This window comes from Gambusia affinis, linkage group LG19, assembly GCF_019740435.1.
Source record: "Gambusia affinis linkage group LG19, SWU_Gaff_1.0, whole genome shotgun sequence".
NCBI classification, from domain to species: domain Eukaryota; kingdom Metazoa; phylum Chordata; class Actinopteri; order Cyprinodontiformes; family Poeciliidae; genus Gambusia; species Gambusia affinis.
This window is the reverse complement of record NC_057886.1, coordinates 8,432,879-8,450,674: the sequence shown is the minus strand read 5'-3', so window position 1 is coordinate 8,450,674 and position 17,796 is coordinate 8,432,879. Positions and strand designations below refer to the sequence as shown.

The 17,796-nt window shown below is 37.5% G+C and overlaps 1 protein-coding gene across 2 annotated transcripts in view; it reads left to right on the top strand.

Moving 5' to 3' along the window:
• The window catches only part of grin2aa (glutamate receptor, ionotropic, N-methyl D-aspartate 2A, a), a 183,474-nt gene that overhangs the window by 139,833 nt on the left and 25,845 nt on the right, over positions 1 to 17,796 (top strand). For both annotated transcript variants that reach the window (XM_044100853.1, XM_044100854.1), the window contains 6 exons: positions 993 to 1,195; positions 4,290 to 4,461; positions 4,983 to 5,136; positions 5,918 to 6,043; positions 8,182 to 8,411; positions 12,388 to 12,548. In XM_044100853.1, the coding sequence (XP_043956788.1) occupies positions 993 to 1,195; positions 4,290 to 4,461; positions 4,983 to 5,136; positions 5,918 to 6,043; positions 8,182 to 8,411; positions 12,388 to 12,548 (1,046 nt within the window). The remainder of the gene's footprint in view (positions 1 to 992; positions 1,196 to 4,289; positions 4,462 to 4,982; positions 5,137 to 5,917; positions 6,044 to 8,181; positions 8,412 to 12,387; positions 12,549 to 17,796) is intronic.

Below are 17,796 nucleotides of genomic sequence, written 5' to 3'. Positions count from 1 at the left end.
TTAGAACTGTGAAAAGTATGTTTAAATGTGGTATCTACACCAACAGACTGATCAAAAAATGCTCTACCTTTATTAATTAGAAGAATTATGCCACAAGTGTGTTGTGATAACAAAAAGTGTGTGGTTTCTCTGCAAATTCCTATGATGAGGTTAAACAAATCTACAATAGAAACACTATGAGATGACTCTGCATTCAGGCTTACTGTATATGAAGCCAGGGGACAGTGAGGAAGAGGAGATGGAGACAAGATTTCTGCAATAGAGGGAATTTTTTTGTCTTTTCTTTACTCTACTGTATTATTAATATACTAATATTGCGTCTGTTGCTGTTTTTCTCTTCCTCTTTGCCTTCTCTATCTGACAGTAAGGCATAGACTCGCAGGCCCCCCACACATAGGTATTTACAGAGAGATGTGAATGGGTAAAGGTCTTCCATAGGGGAATCGGTGACATCACAGCTCCGGAAACTTTCTGAAATATAACCAGTCTCACAGCTTCTGCAGTGGAACACTTCCCCCTGTTTCTTTTTTGGACATACAGAATAGATTTGCAGTTATAGCAAAACCCTAATGTGATGTTTTCCACCTACTCTCTGTGCATCTGTCATTTTGGTATCTCTCTGTTGTTTCTTCAAATTTAGCCTCTTCTTGCACACATTTTCTGTTACCTATAAAATGTTGAGGGTTAGGGTTATCAGTGGATGATCTAAAAAAAAAGGTAAAATTATAAGAATTTAAGCATCTAGTCTTAGACACAATACTATTTATCCTTGACAGCTTGATTATGCAATCACGTGCCTGTAGCTGCTTACAATTGAGCCCAGTGGTTCAAAGATCCACACCAAACAGCAGCCACAGGAATGGAAGCACACCTAACTTAGATTTGTAAATTCACTGAATTCAGTCATTTCTTCAATGCACATTTGCTGATGAGGCTGCTTTTGCATGTGATCTGTTTGTTTTCATGCTGCATTTTCCTCCCCCTGTCAACAGATGGGCAAACTTGACAATCGCAGCCTGACACTTAAATACCCAGTGTGGCCACGGTTCAACTCCTTTGGCGATGCCGAGCTTGACGACAACCACCTGTCCATTGTCACCTTGGAGGAGAAACCCTTTGTTATTGTGGAGGATGTTGAAAGACTCACTGGTACCTGTATGAGGAACTCTGTGCCCTGCAGGAAGCATATCAAAGAGTAAGTCTGATGCTGCCTTTTCTACAAGTCGTTTAGGTTTGTTGTAAATACCCTAGGCACAGATTGTGCATCAAACTTTTTCACATGGATCAGAAATGTTGTGGCGTATCAATAAAAGTACAACAGTATCCTTACCTCAACATATTGTATGAATTGTATGACAGGGTATGCAGACTTTTGCAAGACATTTTAGTCATAAAATGCCAAAACAATTTAAGGTGTTGAAAGTGCATGATTAATTTTCTAACAACGTTAGGTCTGTTGCTGTGTTGCTCTTTTCCCCCTGTCATGAGCAGTGACAGAGGTGCAGTATTCGACCTATGCAGCAGCTTCTTTCCTCCCACTGAAAATAGAGGCGACTGCTGAACTAAGCAGTTTACTTCCTTTTCTAACAAATTTTCTCCAGACAAACTCTTGCTTTTAGCTGATTTCAAGGCAAACACATTGTGAGTCCATGTCACTAAACGACTTGGCTGAAGCTGGACCAACGCTTGTAATCGGGTATTTAGATAATTTGCTAATATGTCTTTTCTCCAAGGAGAAAAATTTGATGAAATGAAGCAAGACTTTCAGACCTTTAGTTGTAGCGACATTCACTTTCTGCTTACATATACAGTTCTGACCAGAAATTTCTATAAAAGGTGTCAACCACATAAACTGTCTCTCTCAGATGGCTCAAGAAATGTGTTCTTGGTGGATTTAAAAGAAGTCTAAAATTCCACATTTTACAAATCAACACAAAACACTGCATTTGTGTCTCAGGTTTCCACCATGACCACACATGCAGAGCTACACGGAGTGAGAGAGATGATTAAACAGTAATGGGGGACTAAGGGAAGAGGCTGAAAGAGATTATCATCCAGAATCACTGTGAAGTAGGGTGGAGGATAAAGCATCTCCAAGGACAAACACAAACACACATTCACAAGTTCAGAAGCGCTCCCTGTTGCCACATGTCCACTCACAGACCAGTGCATTCAGCCCTGATCCTTCCTCCCACAGAGCAATTCCCACTCAAGCATCCGTGGTGTCCATTTGGATGGAGAAAGAGGGCTAGATGGAAGGGATGAAAGGAGCAGTAAATGGGGAGTGGCAGCAGAAGAGTTGGATTGGGGTTTGAAGGGTATCCATGCATGCAAAAATGTAAATTCACTCATCCAGGCTTTCCCTGAGAAAAAGCCATACTAACTGAAACACACAATCACACGCAGGCCTTCAATGCCCTCTCTGGAGACCCCTTGCCTCCTCCCAGCCCAATAGTGTTACTTTGTGAAGTTGGCCTGACAACTTCACAAACAGCCTCTGTTATATCAAAGGCTCTTACTCCCTGAACTACAATGAGTTCATGAAGGCTGCTTTAAAAGTTCATTCTCTTGTATGAAACGGAACAAGCCAGAACCAAATGTAGTTTTCTTTTATTCCCTTAGTCGTGTGCTTCCCCTGCATAAAAATGCTATTCTTATTAGTAATTCATAAGTTACTTAAACCACAGTATCTGTGAATGTGTCCGAAATCTCTCAAATAAAAGGTTTTCTTCTTTTCTTGTTCTATCTTCTTGGTTGTGCCTGGGAGAAGCTGTTTTAAAATAAACTAACATCACCTTTGATTTCACTTTGTTATTCCGAATTTCATTACTGCATGCATTTCCATATCTACTCAGTTCAATTTTATTTATATTCAATTTAAAACCAATGTTATTTCATGGCACTTTAAATGAGAAATAGGTCTAAATAGTCACAATTTATACAAAAGAACCAATCTATATAATTTCAATACAATCCAATTATATGGTCAGAGCTAGATCCAGTTATGTTCATACATTTTAGTCAAATGTATAAGTCCTAGGCTACATTCATTGGTCCTCTGATGCTAATTGAAAAAAAAACACACATCTGAGGAAGCCCATTGTATCAAGTCACTGACTTTGCAACAAAATTTCCAGATCAATGATGTAGTGATGCAGGAAGTGCACTACTGATTTTAACAGGAAAGTCATGATGTCTAGGAATTAGTAGAACAGAAAGGAGATTAAGGAAAAACAAAGAGTGCACAGTTGAACTCAGCAAAAAAATCTTAATCAGGAGCTTTTTCAAGGAAAGAGAGATTAAAACATAATTACGCAATACAAACTTACATCATAAATAGCTTTGGCAGCTTCTCTGTTTAGGGACGAGCTGAACACTGAAGCACTGAGTCATGGTAGCTTCTATGAAAATATAAAAGAGAGTACCCTATAGATACTTTTCTGATGAAGTATCTATCCTTGTTTTCAATACCAATCTTAACTATTTTGCAAAGAGCCCCCCCGGCGCCCCGGGTAACATGATTACCAAACGTCCAGTTTTAGTGAGGCAACTGTTCAATCAAAGCAGCAGAAAAAAGTAAGCAAAACCACTTTGATACAATTTTCCGTGATTGTTGGCATTTAGACTTTGGAGCAGTGGCCGTGAACTCCCAGGTGCACTTTGGTGAAACAGAACAGAATGAAAACTGCAGAGTCACAGCCGGCAAGTTTTTTTGTTTTGTTTTGTTTTTTTTCTCTCTCACTCTTTGTCAAATTTGGATGTTAAATCAAAGGACGAGGTCGGTGTCCTCTAATTACCACACATTTTAAAGTTAAATGAGACTCCCAGGTGGCTGAGAGTTGAAGGGAACTCTTGAACATGAATGCACTCTGTGCGTGGGCGTGGGTTGGTGTTTGCGGGCGTGTGTGTGTGTGTGAGTCAGAAGTTTCTGAACTCTTCTGCTCTCAGATTCACACACACAGATGGCAAACGCTGCAGATGCAATGCCGTCAAGTCCTCCTTGACGGGAGACGCAGAGGGGGAAGGAGAGAAAGAACTTGGTTTTAATGTTCTCTGTCATTCCAAGGCAGAATCATCGAAACTTATAACTTGCAAAGAATTGATGAAGTTACCAGAATTAGAGCCATCAGTGTGTGATTAACTGGGGAAAGGAAAGATGGTTGACTCAATCAGCATTTTCTCTCAGTTAAATATTCTCTCTAAGCATGTCTTCTTTTTAGCATATGTTACCAAGCAAAGCATTGCTTAATTGAGTTTTAATTGGGATCTTTATTTTTGTGTTTCTGTAGCAACACAACTGAGGCTGGTGGAACATATATCAAAAAGTGCTGCAAAGGCTTCTGCATTGACATTCTGAAGAAGATTGCCAAGTACGTCAAATTTACGTATGACTTGTACCTGGTAACCAATGGCAAGCATGGCAAGAAAATCAACAATGTCTGGAATGGGATGGTGGGAGAGGTAAGTCTCTGTGCAAAAAAGATCACATCAAAAAGTATATGCTATCAGAAAAGAAAACAATATTTGATATTACATGCTCCAAAAAATAAAGAAATCTTAGCAAATTCTGAATAAAACCTATTTGTATTTATTTCCTGGCCTCCACTTACAGCGCCATAGAAAATTTTAACAAACTAAAAAATCTAACATACAAAACATATCACTTTGTGTGTAAGAATCCTGTGAGTTTGACTTTTTCAACCAAATTACAGATAGAAATGATCTATTCAATGACATTTTGGATATGTAAGGATAAAACTGCATGTTTCACAGTTTGGGCGTCTAAATGTTCACTGATGTATATAAAGAAACATTTAATGAGGAAAGTACTGAGTTCATTGTGAACAAATTTAAATAATGTCTCTTTAATGTTCTTTATCCCCTGCTCCTTGCTATTTTTCTTCCATATTTAAAAAAAAAATCACATTACCCCATTCCTACTCAATCTTTGCACTCCTCCCTCTTCACCACTTCTCAAAAAGGTGGTCTATAAGAAAGCCGTCATGGCCGTCGGATCTCTGACGATCAATGAGGAGCGTTCTGAGGTCATCGATTTCTCCGTCCCGTTCGTAGAAACTGGGATCAGCGTCATGGTCTCACGTAGTAATGGAACTGTCTCGCCATCAGCTTTTCTCGGTAACTGCTGTCAGTTTTATCAATTGTTTTAGTGTGAGTGTGTATACTTTGATCTGGAGGAATCAGCTCAATTCCTTTCTCACAACACTTCAGAAGTTAACCAAAGGGCGATGAAAACTCCCGCTGCATCGGCTCAGTTTGCTGCGGAGTTTCTCAGCAAGTTCCTGCGCACAAGACATTTCCAAAAGTCCACCAACTTGCAAACGGAATTGAGCAAAAACTCTTGCAACCTGAAACACACAGGCCAATACCAGTATGCTGTACACAGGCACAGACTCACACCCAGGTTCACACGCTGACATGGATGTTGCACGCAGTTAGTGCTGTGAAAGTGGCTATTATGGGGGCTTACCAGGAAAACCCTTAAATGGCTGCTTGCCAGCAGACACACACTTTTTTTGCACAACCCCCACTCAGTGCTCTGCACTATGCCAACAGTCCCTCCCTACCCCCCTCTTCCATACATAAAAGGAGAGTTTAATCTTTGCAGCAGAGTTGTGAGCTCAGAGGGAGGACAGGAGTGCTGACACCAGGGCTTCCTACACTATTCTGTGCCACGCATAATCAAATGCAAGTATATGAGGTTTTCTGTAAGTGCTCTAAATGCACAGGGCACCACTTGCAATCCACTTTCTTGGTTCCTCCATGTGCACAAAATTGATCTAATTCCTTCAGTTCACTGCAAAACAGACCGAGGAGAAGCTAAATGAAAATGTGTGAGAAATTTTGATTTAACCAGTGTTAATATTAATATCTGTACCTTAAATGTTGTCTTTCACAGAGCCATTCAGTGCATCAGTGTGGGTGATGATGTTTGTGATGCTCCTACTGGTGACTGCAATGGCTGTCTTCATGTTTGAGTACATCAGTCCTCTTGGCTTTAACAGAAATCTGGCACAAGGAAAAGGTGAGCTCAACATAAACTTCTTATTTATACATTTATATCGGTACAGATCAAGCTTTAGAAAGATTGGTGTTTACAAACTATGTATTTGAGATTTCAGTCTGTTAATATACTTGCATTTTTGCATACACCGCCCTAAGCAAGTTGAAATGGGGGTCACTCAATATGATAAAAATGTACTTAAACTATGCAGGAAATCTGGAGAAATCTGCATTTTTAAAGTGACATTTACAATCCTCAACTGCCTTTAGCTGAATTTCCAGAGGGCACTGTAAGTGAAATACTCTAATGGTCCAAAGCAATTGCTAACATTATTAAAGTATTAATAGTACATTAAGTATTAAAGCACAGTAGCTTTAGATTTTGCACAAAAAAAAATCTTCCAAAATAACAGGTTTTGGAAGTGTATGAAATTGCATGGTGTGCAGCAATAAGAGTTTAGTTGTGGCTACAGATAACTGTAAATGTCTGCTTAGGGCAATAATGCATAAAACTAGTAATTTACATCAAAATTACTGAGTTGGACACCATTTGATTATCAAGAAAATAATATACTAGTCTCAGTTCTTGTTTATAAATACCCCAATAAGGCTTGGGTTTTACAATAATCAATGAAGGCCTAAATCCAGGACTCATGTTTTATGAATAGCAGATACGTTTCTGGCTATAAAGCATAGCCAGAAATCAAGACAAGAAAAGTCTTTCCGAAAGAAGAATTGGTTTCTGTCTGATAGCGACGATCATGGCTTCAGAGGAGCCCCAAAGTGTTCTATGGAGTAAACACAGAGAACTTCAACATATAAGAGTTTATTAACAAAATAAATTAACTTATCAGATTGATACTGTGTGCCTTGTTCCTATGTGCAAGAGGAGATCCTCTCCTGATGCAGCTGTGAAGCAGTTTCCCAACCCCGGTCTTCAAGGCACACAGCTTTGCATATTTAGATGTTTCTTTGATTTAAGACACCTGATTCAGAAGATTGCAGTTCAAAAATTATGTATTCTAAGGTGTAATGATACAACCAGCAAATGGGATAAACCAGAGGGGTTGATTTCAAGCACTTTTTAGGGGGAAAAAAAGCCCTCGATATTATTATTTTTATTTAAAGAAAATTACAACTTTTGTTTTTAAATAGTCTAATAAATTTAGGAATTTAAAGTTCAGCTTTGAGCCAAAACAATGCTACATTGTTACATTTGTCAAATTGCTTTCAAATTACAGGGTGAGAGATTCGAACTTTCTTTGCTTTTTTGTCACCCAACAGCAACAACAACAGCCACAATACATGCAAAGTATTGAACATGATATGCAAATTTGTTTGCATATCATGTTGCATTCAGTTTTCTACTGAGAACCAAAAAGTGGTGCTCCACAAATAGCTAAAGAGTGGTGTAAGCATCTTGAGTGCTAGTGGCAACAACTAAATTGCTTAGTTTTGTAAAAATAAGACATACTTTAAGAAGACAAACACTATACCAACCCTAAAGTTTTTACCTTAGCTTAGACTTATTTTATGCAGATATATAATCACACTGATATCAATTACATTGCACTAAATGCAAAGAAAAAAATCATCACAATGACGAGAAATACAATGCAATTTAAATATGCAATGTCTCAGGATATGAGACCTTCTTACACTCCAGGCTCATTGTATCACTCAGAAAAGGTTATATATTTGGAGCCCTAAGAAAAAAAATAAACTGGCATCTTAGAGCACCCTTTGCTGTGATTGAGATACATTGTGTTTGTTATTTGAAATATGTTAAAATATATAATGAAACAATGCAGTGTTTTTGTTGTTTGAAGGAAATGGATAAAATAGTGTCTTGTCGTAGATGTAGGAGATCAAACCACAATTTGAAGAAGGGTAGCACTTCTCATGTCTCTTGTGCTTTCCTAAGAAATCTATGCAAGTCCCTGGTTAGATGTAGCGCCATGACTACTACTTCCACAACTGTGTCCGGTTTTGACTAAGATATGTACAAAAACACTAGGATGAACCGTATGTTTGCAGTGAACCCTCTATGCCCTCATCAATAAGTTAGTAACATTGAAAAACTGACGTTTCATATAATGTCTAGTAGTGCAACTTACATTTACTTTAACATCTGTCCCTTCCTCTTGTTGTGTCTCTCAGATCCCCACGGTCCTTCTTTTACCATGGGCAAGGCCGTTTGGCTGCTGTGGGGTCTGGTCTTTAACAACTCTGTGCCAGTGCAAAACCCTAAAGGAACCACCAGCAAGTTCATAGTGTCGGTGTGGGCCTTCTTTGCTGTCATCTTCCTGGCCTCCTACACTGCTAACTTGGCTGCCTTCATGATTCAGGAGGAGTTTGTTGACCAAGTCACTGGGCTGTCAGACAACAAGGTAAGGGCAAAAAAAATGAGAAAGGGCTTTGTAAATGTTGCTTTGCAATAATTTAGAATGTCAGTAAGAAGCTGAGCCAATGACTGGATAGTTGAATATAACATGCTGCAAATATGCTTCCTATACTAGGAAATATGTATGACATTCAGGCTTGTACAGGACAGATAAAAAAAAAATACTTTACCTCTTTCTTTCTGTTTGTTCAATTAAAGACTGTTTAAAATGACACCTGTGTTAAATTTAATATTTAAAGGGAAAAGGATTTAATTGACTAAAATTTTACTTGGACTATTGTCTTAGATCAGCATTTCACATAATTAGCATTACTAATCAACTGAGAAGTCATTGCTCAGTTCATTCCTCACTGATTTAACTATGAGATTTACATTATTTTTAAACATCTCACAAATGCTACAAGTAGGAATCTTCACGCGGGGATGACTTCCAAGTCGAAGGATGGTTTGTTTGCTGCAGATCACCATCCGATTTCTTGCATTCCTACTGTAACCATTATATCCCATGCCCAGTATAGTCAATAGTGAGAAAGAAAGACTGGTGACAAGAGATTATTCTGACAACATGGTGAAATCCTAAAGGGTACTCAACTTTCAAAATGTACATAGCTGTAAAGCTGTCCAATTTCCCGCTCCACCTGATACCAATTTGACGCCAGCTAAGTAGTTGTCGGTTGCTTAGGGTTGTTAAGCAATAGGTCAGCCTGAAAAAGCTGAATACAAACTAGTTTAAAAGGGTCACATCATAAAAATGTTTGTTTAATTGCCATTTTTTAAAGTTAAAATTATAAAATGAAATGATCAAATTTACATCCTATGTGGCGATACTTGCTATTTCTAAACATCCATATTACATTTTTGTGGTAAGAAAAAAAAGAGAGAAACTTGGTCATGCTATGAGGAAGAAAATTTTAAACGCAGGATGCAAAGGTCGAACAAGATGTAGTGAAACAAATAAAAAAATAAGTGTAAAGGGTAGAGATTTCCTACGGACATAGTTTCAGATGTATGACTTGGTGCTACAAGGGAAAGTGTGATGTCACGAGCTTTGACACCAGGCAGACTCTGAGAGAGAAGGAGGGAGGAACATAGAGAATAAGGGGTACATCAACTGGCACGGGAAAGGGCGCAACTGAGGACTAATGAAACGCCAAGACTTACAAGATGGTACATGACAAACAGGCGGACAGATATGGGCCAGGCTGACAGTTTAGTTAGAGAACGGAATAATGTGGTTGTGTGGGAAGCAACATACCAAGAAAGATGAGGGAGGAATGAATGGGCCAGACTAAAATGAAGAATGACTAGCCGCACTGAAAGAGACTGAATATTGACCCATTAACGCAATATTAAAGCTCAGCTTGCTCATACAATGCACCATCTATTTCCACAAAGCTCCTCTTTGGAGCTGCAGTCCCCTGACTACCTTCTGAATCACAGAGCACCCCACACCCCACTTAGCTCCTCCAGACTAGTGGCAGCAGCAATTAGTAAAAACCTGATGGAACTAAGAGTCTTCTGAGCTCTTCAGCCCAATGCAACCCCTTCTCCCAATTTTCTTTTAAATGATGTTTGATATGTACAGTATTTTCATAACAGCTGAAGGTAACACAGTTACTCAATGGTACTATATGTCTGGAATTTACATTAAATAACACCCCATTTAAGTAACACTCAAAAGCCTTTAATTCCCATTGTGATTTATTTATAAGTTTTGAGTTCAAATGTTTGTGTATTGTATTTGTTGTAAATTTACTATGAGATAATTTATTTCAGACACTTTTTGACTACAAATGCACAGCAAAAACTGTAATCTTTGCATTTTCGTTATTGCATGCTAGTAAGTTTCTTATTTCAATAATTTACATGGAGTGTACTGAGCCAATATGCGGAATCTTAGGCTGGACTAGTTTGATAGAATGCTGTGGCGTCTGTTTATATATTACTATTTGACTGCCTCTAGCATTCGTACAAAAGATATTTGAATAAATAACTCTAACACTGATATGGATCTTAACTATTCTGTTGCTATGTTGTCATGGTCTTTGCAGTAAGATTCTTATACAAGATGCAGTTCTGACCACTGTCTATTCAGACAAAGTGCTTTGCCAATCTGAATTTCCCCAGTGGGCTAAAAATGTCTCATCATACTTTTGAAATATTGTCCTCTTCCGATCTTACATCTCAACCTCAGAAGAGTCACATGCCATGAAAAAAAAAGAGGGTTATAATAACAAGTGCTTAGCATGGAGATAGATGTCCAAGGGAAATTGGTTTGAGTAGTTCAAAATAGTTCATTTGCATTTTATCTTTAGCAAAACCCATTTGTAATGTAGTACACTTGCACAGTTGGAGACCATTTGACCACTTCTGATATAAACATGAACAGTGTTGGCTTTTCTGTAAACACCACAGATGCTCTACATTCAATAAGAGAAGTGAGAGAGGAAGAGTGTAAAGTAAGCACTTTTCTAATGAACAAGATAGTTTGACTTTATAAGTTACTGTCAGCAGTTCTTAAAGCTTATGCAACATATTTCAACAACCAGATCTTACAATTAAAAGGGCTCCAGTGTGTCATCTGTTGCACATCTAAGGTTATGAAAATAACAGTGTGCATGACTGGACGAAAACAAAACGCGATCCTTCCCAACAGAGTCTGAACTATTGTTTCTTTGGTTGAGCCCTGAAATTGCAGATACAAATTTTGCATGAATGGAAAATAGAAATGTATCCATTTCTGATACATTTCAATGTATCAGAAATAGATACAGGAATGTATCAGTGGAGCGGTGACTTGGTTTCCCCTTTAAATATCATCAGGCCATCTTGTAATTTGTTGGATACATCAAATCCTATATAATTATTTTTTTATGAAATAAAAGTGTAAATTAGGTAACTGAATTTTGTTGTCTAATGTCATAAAATAAATGAAAAGGTGTCTAGATAAGAAAATCCCTAATTATTAAACACAATTAGACAAAGGTAAAAATAAAGATGCATCATAGTACATATCTTGCAAATTTGTAGGCATGGAGTCAAGTATTCAGAATAGAATTTACATAGTGACCTGTGAACTGCAAAAGCACTTTTTTCTTGAGATGCACATCCATAATATTTACATTTTAAATTACTTTCTTGATCCTGATCCAGACGATCAGGATCAGACGAGGCTCTCAGTTATAGCCTCTATAACTTAGAGGCTATAACTTAGAGACTAAGTTATAGAGGCTATAACTTAGCCTCTGTAAGTTATAGATTCCGTGTTAGAACAAATGAAATGCAAATAAAATGTGTGATATGCTGCTTTTTAGTTTAGTCAACGTGAGGGAACGTGAGCTGGGTTTAGACCGTCGTAAGACAGATTAGTTTTACCCTACTGATAATGTGTTGTTGCGATAGTAATCCTGCTCAGCTACAAATATTTAAATAAATTGCAATTGGAACTCTGGAACTCTGTAATATTTATAAAGCATTGTTTTACAAATTGAATAGAGTTCAGCAGTTTGCTGAAGTTTCCAGCACATCAGCAGGAAACTTCCAATATCCAAATTAAAAAAGCTGAAAGGGATAATACACATAGGTTTCTGACATGAAGGGAAGGTTGTGGCAAAATGGCTTCTAGAATTTCTTGACATTTACAATGACGTACTGTACCTTGCAGGAAATGGTAGCTCGAGATAAAGTAAAATGACTAGGAACAAATCAGAATAAAAACGTAATTGACTCTGAATCCGTCTGTATGATTGGATTTTATTACTTTTGTGCTTTAATGCATTGAGGCGATACTTTTGGAAATTGGCAGCATATGAAAAAAAAACTGTTGGGCCTGTTTTAACTTACCTTCTTTACAAAAGATCTGTTACAATTTTTTCCACCTCTTTTTCCTCCATTTTATAGTGTAAGCTTAGCAGTATTTTTTTATTATTCTATCCCACTCTTGTTTGTTTGTCCCACCGCAGTTTCAGAATCCATATGCGTACTCTCCTCCGTTCCGCTTTGGGACAGTCCCGAATGGATCCACGGAAAGGAACATCAGGAAGAACTACCCAGACATGCACCAGTACATGGTGAAGTACCATCAAACTGGTGTTGTGGACGCACTTGTCAGCCTCAAATCAGGGTAAAAATGCATGTTTTCTTTTGTTTCCATCTTGGAAGTGACTCTTAACACCGTTTACACAAATTCAAATTTAGATTAATATGAAGTTTTGATATTTTGTACATATGGGTATTATTATTCAAATGTGTGGGCTTGTGTATGTGTTTGACAGATCCTCTTAGACTGGGCTTCATTAAAAAGAATAGCAGAGATATTTTTAGCATTGGTTCCATTTGTAGGACTGATGTTGTGTGGCTGTCTGCGTATCTGTATTCCTGCGAACAAATGAAAGGTGATGGGGGTTATCACACGTTAACCAAGGGCAAATTCAAGAGTTGGATAACTTTGAGAAGGTTTGAGAAGAGCAAACAACACTGCTGTGTGGGGAAAAGGGTGAAGTGGGTGATGTAAGATACCCATTGGAGGAAATAAAGAAAAGACACAAGGGACAACAAAATGCAACACTAGTATCCACTTTAGTATCCACATTTACTTCCCCAAACAAGTGCGCAGTTACATGGCTGTCTACTGCACATGCTTAGGTTGTATGCAGTTCACACAGAGCTCACATGCAAGCCGCATATATTTGCAAATGTGAATGGCCAACGCAAAAAAAATATCTAAAAATTGGAAATGAGCATTAAGGCTGGCAGTGTGAATTTATGAAATGAATTTCATACATCTTAGCTTCCTGTATGAGAATGAGTACAAAGTTTACACGTTTTGAATTTTTTTTAACTTACTGTAGTCTAGTTGAACCTTCACGGAGTATGAAAATTGGGACTTGAATAAATACGGCATAGCTTCCTACTATAAAGTAAGTTACACAGTTATTGGCAGGAAATTTAATGCAGGTCATAACTGGAGCAGAGGTTAGATCTATGGAAAAGCTAGAATAGACTATAACATAAGTGTGATATTTTCTGTGAGCTATAATTGTGTGCACCTAAATATATATATATATATATATATGTCTGGAATGCTAGTTTTTAATATTTGAAGTTATAATATATATCTAGAAGTTTGATATTGCATCTATGTTCCATGCATCAGAAATGACAGTAGATAATAAAAAGATATTCTCATGTTAGTCATGTATGTCTGCACAGCAAGCCAGCTGAATATTGTGTGCATTCATTTATACTCTGGATAATATTTCTATTTGACAGCATTAGTGGATAAGCAACACTGCAGCAAGCTTGATAGCAGGATTAGGTCTCATAATACATAATGCTGACAAGATTTACAAATAAAATCTGTTAGAGTCACACGACTAGAATCTGTTCAAATTGATTTGAATCTAAATGTGAATAACACCCAAGCTTTAACTCTTGACTTTTTAATACCATCAAATATTGTATTCATACACCTTCTTGATCTGATGCACACTCTGTAATTATCTGTTCTAGTTTTACTTAGTAACTTGAGGATGTTTAAATTGCTAATCTAATGTAAGATTATTTACATTTTAATTTTGATTTGAGGGGGGAAAAATGTCAAGAATTTCATAAGACATTGATTTGGGAATTTTTTATATCTGAATTGAAGTTTAATAACTTCAAAAGTTGTAAACAATATTAGGAAGGCGTACGCTTTCTAATATTCCTTAAGGGGTTTTGGATTTAAGAGTCAAAGAGCTGTACATGATGGAACTCTGAAAGAGCATTTCCACAACTCAATCATAGAATAAGTTTACAGAGTATAATAACACTGCAGGATTACTTTAAATAAATAAAACACAATGTAAATGAGGATCTAGGGCTGGATGATATGACTGAAAAATGTATCTTGACAAAAGCATTTCCTATCAGTAGATATCAATAATTATTGATTAGTTTTTGTTTGTTTGTTTGTTTGTTTGAAACATCTGAAATACTTCCAAACTGGTGGGATGACCTTTCCTCTGTTATCCACAGATTTCACTCCACATTGTTGTTCCAGGGATCCCCAAGGTGGGTCCTCGAGGGCCGGCATCCTGCATGTTTTAGTTCTCTCCCTGGTTTAACGCACCAGGATCAAATGATGGCTCATTAGAAGGCCTAAGAAGAACACTGACATGCTGAAAAGGTTGTTGGTACCACCAGGGAGAGAACTAAAACATGCAGGACGCCGGCCCTCGAGGACCCACTTTGGGGACCCCTGTAAGCAGTTATGAGGCACAGTGGCAAGACCTGAAACTGCTGCGCATGTTACTCAACAGGTTGTTGCTACCTTATCCTTGAGGGAGATGCTGATGTCTTCAACCTTGGTTCACTGGCTGAGTAAAATTGAGCAGCAACAAAGCCTTTGCTCTGCTTGTATCCCCCAAAATGCCGTGCAGTTCTGGATTGTTCTTCAGTGAAATTATTGAACAATCAATCGGATGCAATTTCTATTGCTATTGATCACTTGTCTATTGCGATACAGGACCTACCATTTACTTTTTACATAGGTCCGGATTATTACTCTGATATTTTTGGTTCAATAATCAATATCTGCCACAAAAAAATGATGCACGTTTGTAGTACAGGGGTGCTGATGGTGATGTGCAAACCATAAGACTGACCTCATAATGCAAGTTCAAGTAAGTATTTTTTTCTGATTTACCTACATTGTGGATAATTGCATGCCTGCCTAATTGACAATTTAACTTCCTCAATTAAATATGTCTATACAGAGTCCTAGTTCAATACTTTTGTTTTTCTTTTTGGAGATCGACCAACCTTTGTTCCCAAGAGGAAATTCTGCAGAACATTAATCTTTTTCCAAAGGCCTCTGATTTACTGCATAGTTCAACAATTTTAATAGTTTTTTGTAAACAGTTTGCTTCAGTGCTAAGGGGTATAGCCGCAGTATATTTGAACTTAAAATGATCTACGCAGCCTGCTTCAATGTACAGGTCTTTTAGTTTGGCATGCACATGTGATTGAATAAGCCATCTGTCAAGGCATTGCCTGGCACTTATTTTTGAGAAAAAATTAAATAAAATCTAACAAAATCTCCAATCGATTCGTTACTGTTTTAATTTCTTGGACATAATAAAGTTAAAATATTATTTTTTCACCGAAAAAGACCAGAAACATAGCAAACCCTGAAAAATTGTTTTTTTTGCTTTATACTTTTCTTTCGAATTCTATAAAATTAATTGGCTTGTGTTTCAGCTGTTTTGTGAACAGATCTGCCCCCATTTATCAGTGGCTGTCAAGACACAGTGTGCAGAGCTGGTCACATGACATAAGTCATAACACACTGAGAAAAAAATATTACCATAGAAGGTTAGTCATCTCCTATGTTTTTTCACAGGAAACTGTGAAACGTGTGTAAGTTTTGCAATCTTAGTGCATCATCAACAGCTGCTGGAAACTGAGCTCAATGAAAGACTCCAGTGTCAGTCTTTTAAATGGTCTGATTCTTGAAATTGGATTAGTCATCTCTAGGAATTCCTCTATCCTTCAGTACTTTTAAAACTAGACTTGGACTTAAAGTGACAGTTAGGAATTTGATTATCATGGCTCTTTTAAGACGTTATAGGCAGTACTTAATTCTCTTAGCATTTTCAGTTCTTTTTTTTTTTTTGGGAAAATGCATTAGTGTTTCAGATAGTGGCTAGCTCAGGTTCACAAGTAGAGCAGACATTTGCCATAGTGAAATGGCTAAATTGTGCTTTAGTGTGAAACCTTAACCCACTTCACTTTGGTATTAGATGATTATTTACACTAATATGAAGAAGTGTTTGACCACTCGCAGATTTGAACTTACAGATTTAAAAGTCTTCAGTTTGTTTCTTTTTCTCCATCCAGACATTGGATTTGCTCATGCTCTTCAGATCGTTGACCTGCTGCAATTGCTTTTCGTGCAGTGTGTGCTTGAGTCCAAGGTCATGAACTAATTAATGGCTGTGTATTTTCTTTCATGTTTCTCTTGTAGGGAGCCGAATTCATGGTTCCATCAATTATAACAAGTTGTCCAGGTCCTGAAAAGCAAACCAACCCAAGACCATCACACTACCACCATCTTGTTCGACTTGTCAATCTTTTTATGTCGTTCTGTGTTAGTTTTACTCCAGATGTAACAAGACACGCACTCTTCCGAAAGGTTCCACTTCTGTCGTGCCAGGGCACAGAGTTTTTTGCTTGACATCTTAGGGAAGAACAAAATGTTTACTTTCGTATGTGAGAAGGGCCTTTGGGTTTGTTTGGTCAACAATTATTTTCACTGCTGGACTCTTTCTAACGCGTCAATCATGAACTCTGACCTTTACTGAGACAAGTGAGGCTTGAAGTGAAGATATTGTGCTGGGTTCTTCTGTAAACTCCTGCATGGAGTTTCAAAACACTCTTGAAGTATTTTTAGTGGACTGGCCAGTCCTGGAAGGAGTCACCAGTCTTCTGTGTTTACTCCATTTGTGGATAATTTGCCAGACTCCCCTGACCTTTAGAAATGGCTTTGTAACTTTTTCCAAGTTGATGGATGTCAATGACTCCATTTCTCATCTGTTCCTGAACTTCTTTAGATGGGGTCATAATATATTGCTTTTTAAGCTCTTTTGCCCTACTTCATGCTGTCCGGGCCAGTTTTCTTTGGAAAGCTTTTGCCCTTATTAAAGTAAATCATTTAAAATCTACAGTTTGTATTTATTCTGGTTCTAAAAGATTGAAGTGTGACACAAACCCTAAAACAGAAGAAAATCTCTAAGTGGTTGCATTTGTAATCATACATTAAATTGACTTATGTAGGTATTTACTATGAATACTATACAAGTATGAAAAAATAACCTTCCCATATAAACATTAATTCAAATATACAACGGTTTTGGCATATAAATCAGTAGTCAATTTGTTACAAAAGTAAAGCAGCAGCGTTTCAGGTAAAAGGCTGTATTATTCCGTTTTTACTTGGCTTTAATTTTCCATCAGTTAATCTCTCTTGTTGGTTTCGCTTAGGATGCTGTTGTTTGCCGCTAACGTCTACTTTTTTTGTGACTTAGCTCTGACTGCAAGCTCAAAAACTAAGATCTTCTTGCAGGTTATTCATTGATTATTAATTATTAGAATCTAACTCTGAAAGGTCTGAACTATCCATTTGAAGTTAAGGAGAAATTTTTGCAGCGTTTAACCTGACATTTAAAAGGTTTCATTGAAGTACTTCATAATCTAGTGCGACCCTTTCTCCCTAATGTAAGGATGTGATAAATGTTTGAGCTTCCTATTTTCTAAAAGAGATGCACATGCTTTTAGAAAGGCAGTGGTGCACACTCTAATTTAGGTAGTCATACAAGCCTACTGATGTG